Here is a 13128-nt window from a genome sequence, read left to right on the forward strand (position 1 = left end):
ATACAAAGAAGCCTGTGAGTGGTGGGCGTGCGCGCGCCACTGCGAGCTATGGCCTATTGGTGTCTATTACGCGCACCAAGCGCGTAATAGACACCAATAGGCCATGGGCGGAGCAATGCCCCCGCCTCTAATAAAAAGACGCAAGCTAAGGCCAATCGCGTACCACAAAAGAAATCGCACAAGCGTGTGCGATTACTAGGGGCAGCCTGAATAACCCGTTTTTCACCCACTAAATGTCTCGTGCTGCACAAGTGCACCGCTAGGAGCAAGACTTAAACAGGCAATGTGGTTTTTTGTCTCAAGAGATGAACACACCTCACAGCAAAGTCCGATATGGGAGGGAATACTTGAGGCGGTGGCGATAACAGTTTTGGTAAATATCATGGCAAGGTTGACCGACACTTGACCAAAGTGAACTGGTATCTTAAATCAGGGAGCCTAGTCATAAATTTCATACCTGACCATTAGGTGGCCTACACCAGCCAACCAGCATTCCTCTATGTAAGAGGATGTTATTGTGGTTTAAAACTACATTCCTGAGAAATGTAGGCCCAGGTTTACTATTATTTTGCATTAGGATTGCATCGCTTTTGTGATACAGCCCTAACGCAAAAATCATTTTGGGCATTTACTAAGCCACGGAAAGCCATTTTGTGTGCCTTTGCAATGTTTAGTAAGTACAGAGCAAAAACATAGCACGGCATGCTGTTACTTTGCGTCAGGTAGGCCTTACGTGCGTGGCACATGGCATTCCTATAAAACCACCCATGACTTCTGATGCAAACCCAGATTAACAAAGACTTGTAAACATGGGTTTGTGCCACAATGTTGGGCCTACCTGACAGAAGCGTATATCTTTATTTTTCCTTGCTACCTCTTCCTTCCAAGTGTGCTGCATCCTGCTGCACACACGGAAAGAGGAAGATGTCTCTTCGGATTGTTTTTATGCAGGAAGGTAGCCCTTCTAGCTCGAAAACAATCCTGCCTGAAAGCAGGCACAATCGTGCCATGTACATGTTACTACTAGGACTGTCTCCTCCTCAGTAAAAATGCTATTCTCTCCCTCTTCAGAAGTGCGGCCTGCATCCTTCAGACAGAATGTAGAGGCTGCAAGATTAACAGTGGGAGAGGAAAAAATGCAGATCCTATGGTGTGGGCAGTATTTATGTTGTTGGAAGGGAAGGGTGTCAGGTTTGTAACATTGGTTTCAGGTGTATATACTTCTCTTATTTCCTTCCATTTGGAGGTATTTTCCATCAGTGCGGAAGTCCCACAAAGTTTGCAGATTGAAAATATAATAGGATATCCCCTGTTGCACAATTTTGTGTAATGTTTATTCAGAGTTTGTTTAAGTTGGAGTGAAAAAGGACCCTTATACGTAGAAAAGTTTCCGATGTTATTTGAAAATGTGGAGCTTTTTTTCAAATGTTTCCAGTGTACTCATAACTAAGCAATGTTTTTAAACTTGAGGGCTATTCCCCGTGCTGCAATATCCTTTTAGATGTACTTCTGTTATGAGAAAAACGCTATTAAAAGGTAGAGTTTTTGTTTTAGGATGGTGTTTTCCCATTAAGCAAGAATGATCAGGTGTGTTCATTTTAAGAGAAACACGAGTTCTTTGAGAAGGTCTAATTTTGTTTTCAGAGTTTGGCCATATAATTTATTTATCTATCCACCATGTTTTATAAATGCAACAAAACTGATTAGTAGAAACATTATTTAGTCAATATATTTATATTTGAGTAAAGTATATAAGGAATAGTTTTGTTGATTGGTAGAATTTGGAATTGTTTTTATTAATTAACAATATTGACATGGAATGTTTGTTCTGTATGATTGAGTGGAGAAGGGCAAACAACTGTATGCAGTATGCCTATGTGCATGATTTTATAACCTGTGCTCGAATGTGGAGCTACAGTTTATACCCTTTAGTGACTCTTGAGGGACTCAAATACATTAGTTTGAAACAAATCTGCACTAAAATCTGATAGGGGCGTGGGTCGAGATTAAGTGACGAACAAACAATATGATAGTGTTTCTCTTTGTCTTGTCTTTAGGTCTTCCTTTATATCCTCCTTTTAGGTTTCACCTACATTTGTCTGATTCCCAGAGAGATCTGATATCCTCATCGCTTTTCCTTTAGTTTTCCTCTATTCTAACCTTTCCCATTCACTTGCTACAACTCACTCTAAGTTTATTTTATTTATTTATTTATAACATTTCTTAAGCGCACTGTTACCCGTAGGTTTCCTGGCGCTGTGTGACCCTTCCTAGGAACAAAATAGGAGTCAGTCTAATCCGTAAACAGACAAGCCTTTAAGGCCTTCTGAAAGCCAAAAGATTCGACATACCCCTTAGGTACAGGGGGAGCGGATTCCAGGCTTTGGCTGCACTAACCACAAAGCTTCTTCTGCCCCATGTAGCTTTTTTTGCAAACGGCACATGAACCAATTTGGCATCCCATGAGCGCAGTGGTCTATTTGGAGTGAACCAGTACAGTCGCTCTTTTAAATATGCTGGTCCAACTCCACAGAGTGCTTTATGCACATGACACAAAACCTTGAACCGAGTACGCTTCTTAACTGGGAGCCAGTGCAACTTCTTTAACTCTTTCGCTATAGGGGCATATTTTGGGATGCCCAACACCAGTCTGGCAGCAGCATTCTGCAAAACTTGCAGCCTCTACAATGGTCCTTCCTGCATGTTAAAATAGAGACTATTGCAGTAGTCTAGCCTCGACATGGTGAGGGAGGTGATAACAGTTTTTTGGCAATCTGTCGGTAGATATGACAGGATTTTCTTAGAGGACCTGAGCACAAAGGACGTGGCCGAGGTCACTGCATTTATCTGGTCTTTGAAGTTAAGCTTCTGGTCCACCCATACACCCAGGTTTTTACCCTTCCTGTTTGGGGCGGGGAGTGGACCAAGAGTATCAGGCCACCACTCGGGTGTCCAAAAATTGGGGTCATTTCCGAAGCATAGCACCTCCAAGTTCAAGTTCAAAAATTTATATAGCGCACTATGCACCCAGAGGGTCTCAAGGCGCTTGAGGGAGGGGGGGGTACATTACTTATCGAATATCCAAGTTTTTAGGTGTTTTCTGAAGGAGAGGTGGTTCTGTGTAAGGCGGAGGTGGGTGGGGAGAGAATTCCAGGTCTTGGCCGCTAAGTAGGAGAAGGATCTTCCCCCCATGGTGGATCTGTGGATGCGCGGAATTGCGGCGAGGGCTTGATTGGACGATCGTAGTTGGCGGGTGGGGGTGTAGAAGGACAGTCGCTTGTTGAGGCATTCGGGTCCTAGGTCGTAGAGGGCTTTGTGTGCGTGGGTGAGGAGACGGAACGTTATTTTCTTGTTGACGGGGAGCCAGTGGAGGTCTTTCAGGTGACCGGAAATGTGAGCTTGACGAGGGATGTCTAATATGAGTTTGGCTGAGGCGTTTTGGATGCGTTGGAGTTTTTTCTGTAGTTTGGCTGTGGTTCCGGCGTAAAGGGTGTTTCCGTAATCCAGTCGGCTGGTGACCAGTGCGTGGGTGACCGTTTTTCTTGTTTCGGTGGGGATCCAATGGAAGACTTTTTTGAGCATGCGTAGGATGTTGAAGCAGGATGATGAGACGGCATTGGCTTGTCTGGTCATCGAGAGGGAGGAGTCCAGGATGAAGCCCAGGTTACGTACGTGGTCCGTTGGTATGGGTGCGGTTCCCAGGGCCGGTGGCCACCATGAGTCGTCCCAGGTGGAGGGGGATGATCCTAAGATGAGGACTTCCGTTTTGTCCGAGTTTAGTTTTAAACGGCTGTTCTTCATCCATTCGGCTACTTCTTTCATTCCTTCGTGTAGGTTTGTTTTGGCGGTGTTTGAGTCTTTGGTGAGAGAGAGGATCAGCTGGGTGTCGTCTGAGTAGGAGATGATGTTGAGGTTGTGTTGGCGCACGATGGATGCGAGGGGGCTCATGTATACGTTGAAGAGGGTGGGACTGAGTGATGATCCTTGTGGTACGCCGCAGATGACTTCGGTGGCCTCTGATCTGAAAGGGGGGAGGCGGACTCTCTGGGTTCTTCCGGCGAGGAACGAGATGATCCAGTCCAGTGCTTTTCCTTGTATTCCGACGTTGCTGAGGCGTTGTATGAGGGTGCTATGACAGACTTTGTCAAAGGCTGTGGAGAGGTCAAGTAGGATGAGGGCGGCTGTTTCTCCACTGTCCAGTAGAGTGCGAATGTCGTCTGTTGCTGCGATGAGGGCGGTTTGGTGCTGTGTTTGGCTCGGAAGCCGGACTGTGAGGGGTCGAGGGATTTGTTGGATTCAAGGAAGGCGGCGAGCTGACTGTTGACGGCTTTCTCAATGACTTTGGCAGGGAATGGGAGGAGCGAAATGGGGCGGTAGTTCTTAAGTTCAGTGGGGTCTGCTGTGGGTTTCTTCAGAAGGGCGCTGAGTTCGGCATGTTTCCAGCTTTCCGGGAAGGTAGCGGAGTTGAAGGAACAGTTGATGACATCGCGGAGATGGGGTGCGATGATCGACTCTGCTTTGTTGAAAATGTGGTGGGGACATGGGTCGGTTGGCGATCCTGAGTGGATGGAGTTCATCAGGCGGATGGTGTCTTCGGTGGTGATTGGGTTCCAGGCGTAAAGGTTGTTAGGGTGCAGTTTTGGTTTGGGGTGGGTGAGGTGGGCTGGTCTTCGGACTGGTTTTTAAAGCTGTTATGTTCTCCGTCTTACTAGAGTTTAATTTAAGACAATTCTGTGCCATCCAGGACCCTACAGCAGTCATGCACCCATTAAAACGGTGGGCCACACTTTTTACCTCAGATAGAAGTAGCGACACCACAATTTGCATGTCATCCGCATATGTGGTCAAACTAAAACCAAATGATCGAATAAGGGGCGCCAATGAAGATACATATACATTAAATAACGTCCGACTCAGTGAGGACCCCTGCGGGACCCCACACGGTAGTGCAAATGGGTTGGATACAAATTCTCCCAGCGCCACCTGCTGACTCCTATTCATCAGGAATGATTTCAGCAAGCTCCATACTACTCCCCTTATACTGATCTCCCGCAGCCGGTCCATCAACAAAACATGACGGACCGTGTCAAACGCTGCTGAGAGATCTAGCATTAACTGCCTCACCACCCTGATCTAAAATAGTCCGAACCTCTTCGGAAGGTTTTAAAAGTGCCGCTTCTGTACTGTGGCCCCTTCGAAACCCATACTGCGTTTGATCAAGGGCATGTGTGGATTCCAGGAATTGGCTGAGCTGGGTGTTGATGTGTCTCTACAATTTTCGCTGGTATCGGATGTCTAGATATGGGCCTGAAATTATTAGGATCTTTGATATCCAGATTTGGTTTCTTTAATAGGGGCAAGATGGAAGTTTTTTTCCAGTCCAATGGATAATAGCCTTCTCTATACATCGCATTGAAAATGGGTGTCAAGGATCGACGAACGGGCTCTGCTGCTAGCTTTAAGATAGCAATCGGACAGGGATCCAATGGAGAGCCTGATTTCACCTGCATCATAAGGCTAGTAGTTTTTATGGTGGTGAGTTGAGCAAACTCCTCCAGCAACCCTTTGTTTTCTGACTGCAGATTATCAGCTTGGTCCGCCCAAGTTTTTGGGATTACATTTTTAAAAGCGGAAAGAGGGTATTCACCTTTGTACAAAAAAAGCTAGCTAGAGTTTCGCATAGTCCTTGACTGGGTGTAATTGAAATAGCCGCTGGGTTGGCCAGACTGGTGACTGTTTTGAATAGTTCCCTAGCCGAGTTAGCAGCTTTATTAATCTTCAAAGCGAAAAATAGGTGTTTAGCCTGATCAATCTGCTGTTTATATAAGGCAAGAGCTTGTTTATACTCCTCCTTATCACCAAGCTTGTACTCCATTCTCCATCTTCTCTCCAGATGTTTACAACTCACTTTCTGATCCCTCAGTTCCGGTGTATACCAAGGGGCGGACGGATGCCTTCTAGTGGGATTGAACTTTTTTAGAGGAGCAAGTTTGTTTCCTGCTTTAACTACCCATTGATTGTAGGAACCTGTAGCCAATTCTAAATTTGCTGGTGGCGAGGTTAAGGTCTTATTGAGAGTATCACACATATCCTCAGCCACAACTCTCTTCCACTCTCTTCTCTCCAATTTCCTTTTATTCACTGGTTTATAAGGGTTGCGCTCAGGAATGTTAAGATTAAATACCACAGCTTTATGGTCCAACCATGGTAGCGGAATAATATCCTTCATACATAAATATGGATTATTGGAAAAAATGCCATCCAATATGTGCCCAGCCTGGTGAGTCGCACCTGTCACCTGTTGCTCTAAATTGCTACATTTCATCAAATCTAGCAATTTGGCTGTGTCTGGGTCTGCTGTAATTTGCAAGTGGAAATTAAAATCGCCTAATATAGTATAGGAGCTAGTTGTAATGCCTGTTTCCACAATTTTGCCCACCTTCTCTATTAAGCGAGCTCTGGGGCCTGGTGGTCTATAGACAAGTGAACCTTGGAAGGTATACTGGGGAGTGAAACGGAAGGAGAAGTCTAATGCCTCGCAGCCCTTTCACCTCACCCGGACTAAAGGAGGAGATGATGGAAGCGCAATAAATCACGGCTAATCCACCCCCTCTTCCCCTTGATCTATTCAAAGTATAGCAAACAAAGTCGGCCGGGGTCACCTTTATCAGGTCCTGGCCCGATGCATTATCCGTCCATAAGTTTACAAGAAGTCTTTTCTTTCCTTATGGATAAATATTTAATTTGTTCTCTAAAGCAATTCAGTCTAGTTAATCACAAAGCAGGTCTTTGGAATGAAGTCTATTCTCAAACCCACAATCTACAGATTCTCTATCAACACAATTCCAGTGATCTGAAGTTCACAAATCAATAGTGATTGTATTAACAACGGTTACAGTTTATGTGGAAGTTACAACTGAACCTAGCTCAATATGAAGGCTGTTGCTTTAAACAGACAAACCAAGTATTAATGAAAGAGAAGTGACGAATCAATTTTACATCATTGAATTAATTATATTGGCTAATGAAGGGTTGCTTCTCTGCTCAGACACCAGATAGAGGTTAATCACTGGAGAAATCAATGAACTAAGGCGTAGCAATGATAGAGGGTTGCCCGGTTACAAAAAAATGTATCTTGTCTAAGGCATCAAAAATACCTTATCCTGGTTTTAAGCTTATGATCTTGTCAAAGTCATTATCGAAATACCCAGAAGGAATATACTGAAGGGACCTTTTGGTGATATCCCTAAGAGATGCAGGACAGGCACAGTTTGTGAAACTAATGTAATGCTAATGACATGTCACGTAATGTAACAAATAAAAAGGAAGGATCTGTCACATAAATGAAAAGATAATTTAGAAGCCTTTCTTGAATGCTCTGAAAGGAGATATTTTGAAACTTTGATGCATCATGTTTGTTGCACTGTATTATGTTGGTTGAGTGTTTTTTTTCTTTTTCTACCCTGATTAAAAGCAGTTTCTTATTTTTACCTTTCAGATTTCACCCTTTGAAACCTCTCTGGTCATGTTAATTGGGAAAACCTGGGGTGGAATTACAGATCCTGTGGTTGGGTACCTTATAAACAAGGGCAAATGGACACGAATTGGTCGCCTTATGCCATGGTAAGTTCAATGCCAAATTTAATTCTGCTAAATGTAAAACATCTTTTTTTTCCCATGATTCGGAGCCCTTAAACACAAAATCGTTTATATGTCTTAGTGATTTTGAAGTTGGTCTGCACCAGAGGCGTCTCCTTCGCTAAGGCGGAGGAACGTCACCCCACTGCTTCAACTGCAAGCTGAATACACCAAATAAAATGATAATAACGATCCGTTATTATCATTTTGTTTTTTGTATTCAGCTTGTAGTTGTTCCGTTGCTATCATATTGGTTTTTGTATTCAGCTTGCAGTTGAAGCCAGGGTAGGTTAGGGCAGGCGGGGCTGGGCTCCCCACGTCACAGGGAGGAGTAGTGGTGGCCGCAACTTAAGTGCGCATGACAGTTTAGCCGGCCGTCTCGGGACGGCCAAACTGTCATGCCCACTTTGAATGTTCTTCACAGCCTGGTTGGAGAATATGCCCAGCCTCCCAGTTCCTGTCTGAGCACTGAACCACGGGCCTCAGACCAATCACAACCTTGCTGTAAGGCAGCATCATGATTGGCCAGGGGATTACGGGAGGCTGTGTACTTCCTGGTGCAGAGACGAGGACGGAGAAAAGACTGTGGTCGGTGGTACTAAGATAAGTGCTTTTTAAATACTTTTTTATTAGCCCCCCACCCCACCATTCCAGTTTGGTGGCAGCCGCTACTGGTCTGCACAATGCACCATTGTCTTAGTGAGAGAAATACGAGTGCACATTGAAATTAATATATTAGATTTTCTTTTTGATCCTGAGAGAGCACAAAACTGTGTTAGAAATTGTAGGGGTGCACCGTATTCATGAATAATCAGCACCCGCATATATAGAGGATTATAACCATGTTTAAATGTGACGCAGAGCTATGAAACCATGTGCCGGAATTTACATAGCTGTAACGTAAAGTGCTCTGAAAATACTAATGCCATGTTAACTTAGAAATGTTGTTTGCAGTGAAATATTCATTCAGTTAAAGGATACTCGAATAGTCATTGATGTATTTAAATGCATGTTTAGAAATTCACTATTGTATTCATATAATGACATAGAAGTGTTAAGTTAGAAAATGTATTCTTTTTATTATAATGATGAAGGCCTAATGAACAGGAAAATGTTTGCCAATGTTAGAATGGGATATCCCGAAACATGCAGAGGCCCAGGTGGGGAGAAAGACTGTGTAGGCCGAACTAAGAATGTTTCACTTCACATTAAATCATGGAAATGTCTTTCCTAGAAGGTTTCTTTAGAAAATTAATTGCAAGTAGCATGGAACTGTGAATCGATTTATGTGCGTTCCTTTGCAGGTGCAAGGTTAACTAGAGATAGTAGAGAAGGGCCCATTGTGTATGAGCGTTAGGATGGTAGTCCCAGACATGGAGGAGTGGCTGCAGAATTTAGGGAAGCAACTTCAAGAGGAGAAGACTCTGGGACCCAAGGACGTTTTTCAACGAACAAGGATGAAGATGTCGTAATGGAGTTTTCTTTGAAAGTTAATACTTTTGAGAGGGGCGTACCTTAGGGCGTGTCGTCCATATTGTGGGGTTTGTATTAGGGACAGCACCCCGAAGGAGAGCAGAGCAGATGCGCATGAGGGCGAAGAAAGATGCTGGGTAGGCAGAGAGCTTTGCTATGCGAGATGGGATTTTAGGCTAAGTCCGAACCAAGTGAGTGTGCTTCTTTGGAAGTCACCACGGCTGACACCTTTGTTAGGAGGGAACTTTGTTAAGTAGGGATGTCACTTAGTATAGTATAGGGACAGATTAATCTGGATGTATTTCTTCTTTTCTTCGATGCCTACTAAAACCCAGATTATAGCAATTCTTGCTAGTCTGGTGGTTTTGGAATTGATACTTGTATTGTTTCTTAGTCGATTGAGACTTTTCCGTAGGATCATGTTTGTATTAGTGACTGTTTACCTTCTGAACCTTTTACTGAGGTGTTTATATACACAACTGCTTTTGGCTTTATAATAAATCTTTAAACTTGACTTTTTGTCAGTGGTTCTTTGGGGAAAGCAATGGGGATAGTTCAAATTGACACTACGATGTTGAAGTAGATTGCCTTCTACACTCTATGACAGGTAAAAAGGTTCAAGTCGACCTGTGGCGGGATTCTAGAAATACTATTCTGATTCTAGAGATAAAAAATCCCACCTTTCCAGTTGGTAGCAGAGTAGGATGGTTTATCTTCTGGAGTGAGGGTAATCTAGAGTAGGCTAAGAGTTCCCCAAGGCCGATAGAGATCTGGAGATATGCGTCCGTAGAGCAGCGGCCGGAGGACGGTGTTCCACGGAAAATGACGGAGAGTGACGGTGCGGCAGAAAGCAGCAGGTCGTAAGAGAGTGAGTATGAAAAGGGTCATGCGTGTTAGATTGCGGTGTGCATTATGTTGTTGAATTGTATTGTCTAGCGGAGTTGAGTGCCTGTAGTGTGAAAGGAGATCAGGTTGTGAGCGCGCGGAACCGGTGAAAATCTTAAGCTCAAGGAGAGTTTAAGTGGTTCGGGTGTATCGAACACCTTCAGTAATTATCAACCAGTGAAAGGGGGTCATGAGGTACCATTGATCGCCCGCAGGACCGAGATAGGGGGAACGAATGTGTGAATGCGTGGGTAACGGACGCTGGTCGGAAGTTGCCGTGTGTATGTAACCTATCGGAGAGGCGATTGTCTGGTCGTTAAGTGGACAGACATTTGCCAGTCGGTGACAATTACAGTCAGACTGTGGACGTACAGTCAAGGAAGTAGTTGCTTGGTCGGAAGTGATCATTTCAAGTGCATGATTGGGACGCATGCATGACCGAGAGACGAGCGGAGAAAGGAGGGGAACTGCTGCAAAACGGAGGCGAGTGATGTCAGAAAGAGCTGAGCTGGGATAGGACGGGTAGTGCGGAGCCGCGCTGAGATTGGGCGGCTAGCGGGAAGAGAGTGACGTCAGGAAAGAGCCGCGCTGGGATAGGACGGTTAGAGTGAAGCCACGCTGAGATTGGTGGATTGTCATAGTGAGGTAAACGAGCATAGTAAACAAGGAAACATTGTGGGTTTCATCATGAAATGTTTAAAAAGATTGCGAAGTTGTTTTTCGGGAGAAAAGAGGCTAAAACCTCGGGGTGGGGAAGAGGCTCCACCCGAGGATACGCCAGCCCATTAAATGGCTACGAATGTTGGGTTACATACCATACTGTGGCTTGAGAACTGGTGTAAGATGACTGACAGGAGTGAGGAATTGACCTTTCCTAGGTACGGAACATTCAGATTAGAAGTGTTGTACCAGTTAAAAGCGACTATGTCTTCTTTGCGACCTTTGCCTAGACCAACACAGTTCGAAGCATTAAATGCATGGATCAGGGCAGCCCACGAAAAGAACATGGATAGAAGACAGGAAAGAGTGAAGAGATCAGTCAGGGCGGTACAGGACGCGAGGTGGGATGCACTGGCCAAGAGGTGGAGAGTGCAGACCATAGAGGGAGACAGACTGTACCCACTGTTGGTCAATGCAGGAGAAACGCAGAAAAAGAGTACAGAGGATGATGATAGTGAAACGGAAGACAGTCTGATAGAGAGACTGTTGTCGGAGAGACCACCTCCATATGATCCAGAAGTAGAAGGGAGGTCACCACCACCAAATAGGAAGGGAGACATCGGTAGTAGACGGTGGAGTCCTAAGAGAGAGCGACTTGGGCCCAGTAGGGGACAGGTCCGGCTCGGTGGAAGGTGAGGGGGTACCTCAACGGACCCCAGAAGCGAGAGTAGTGGGAAGATTCACTGTACAGCAGGTACACTGTGAAGAGGGGGCCAGCGCTCAGAGGCTACCAGATGCTCTTACGGTACCTGTCACCATAGGTCCCATAGTGTCAGTGTACAACCCAGAACAGACACAAAACGAGAGTCTGCCACAAATAGATAGAGAAAGGAATGTCAGCGAAGATAGAAGTAATGTGGCGGACGAGTGGAACCGATGGTCCAGACCTGTAGAAAGGAGCACCCCTTTGGCAGCATCGGCAGACTCATCCAGAGAACAGGGGGGTCTAAGAGGACCGATGGATTTGAGAGGACCACAGCCAAGACCAATCAGAGAACTAAGACCAGATCTGCAAACTTGGGAGACGATCGTGGATACCCAAAGCGACAGGTCAAGGGATGGTAATGGCACTGAAAATCAGGACAACAGGGGGATGTCCCACTGTACATCTAATGGAAGCAGGCATGGATGGGACTGTAGGGGGGAGGAAAATAGGGGAGCGTCCCCCCTTGCATCTACAGATAGAAGACAAGACTGGGACCGTGAAAGATGGGAGCGAGGAAGTGCTCCCCATAACACACCCGAGGAGGACAGACGAGTGAGTCAGGAATGTAAGGGGAGAGACTCGAGTGAAACCTCCAGTCAAGGCACATTGAGGGCAGCAATAAAGGCAAGGAGAATAGATGTGCTGAGACTTAAATCAGAGGTGGAAGAGATAGTGGAAGGTACAATACCCCTGGAAAGAATAGAACTTTACGAACCAGATGAATTGTTGTTTGTAGCGAAAGATGTTACTCGCAGAGCTAGGACAGCTCACGAGAAGCTAACGGAACTAGCGAACAAATACTCAGTGGATCTGACCAGGACAAAGGCCTTGCAGGTTGGCCATAGGCTGCAGTACTCAGATCAAGATCTAGACGAGAAGAGGGCGATCGGATTAAAAACCCACATCAGAGAACTAATAGTGGGAATCCAAACATGGGTCCAACTGGATAAATGGGAGGAAAGGTGGTCAAAAAAGAAGAGTGTTAGGCGGAGCACTATAGAGACTCCCCCAGGAGCAGGGCTAATGCATAAAGAAGCATACCCCTTGAGGGAAGTTGCTCATGGAGGATATGTGCACGCACCCTGGAGTAGGGGAGATTTGGCTGCTTTCAAGAATACATTTCCCAAGTTGAGAGAGAGCCCAGTAGAATGGTACAAGCAGGTAGAGAGGTTTGTCAAGATTTCGAAGGTACTGTGGGTTGATTTGAACACATTGTTTGACATTGTGGGTCCGGGAGATCTGTGGGTAGCATGTAAAATCAGTGTTGAATGGCCCACAGAGGAGCCAGAATGAGACGCACTCACAAATGGACCTTCCCCAAGAGTAATGATAAAATACGAGCGGGTGATCACGTGGTTAAAAACAAAGGTGCCACCACAAGACATAGATTGGGTGAAAATAGACCGAACTAGGCTAGAACCGAAGCAGACAGTTCATGAGTACTATGAGAGACTGTTGCAGATATTCAAGCAGTGCAGTGGCTTGGATGTGATGGATCCGAAGGACATGGGACAGTTTGTGTCCAAGTTTGTTTTGGGACTGAGACCCGAGATCTGTCTAATGATACAACAACATTTGATTTGTTGGATGAACAAACCTTTAGACGAGATCCTGAGGTATGCAAGGTACTGCAGTGATGAGATAGACTCGAAGACTAAGAAGCTCAAGGATAAGCTGATGCTAGTCCAGATGCAACCGGGAGGACA

General features: G+C 45.3%; 1 protein-coding gene across 1 annotated transcript in view; it reads left to right on the forward strand.

The window, feature by feature from the left end:
* The window catches only part of MFSD2B (MFSD2 lysolipid transporter B, sphingolipid), a 286777-nt gene that overhangs the window by 59596 nt on the left and 214053 nt on the right, over positions 1-13128 (forward strand). The window contains exon 3 of the mRNA XM_086926264.1: positions 7499-7623. Within this exon, the coding sequence (XP_086782390.1) occupies positions 7499-7623 (125 nt within the window). The remainder of the gene's footprint in view (positions 1-7498; positions 7624-13128) is intronic.

The sequence above is a fragment of the Lissotriton vulgaris genome, chromosome 6 (genome assembly GCF_964263255.1).
Source record: "Lissotriton vulgaris chromosome 6, aLisVul1.2, whole genome shotgun sequence".
Classification (NCBI taxonomy): domain Eukaryota; kingdom Metazoa; phylum Chordata; class Amphibia; order Caudata; family Salamandridae; genus Lissotriton; species Lissotriton vulgaris.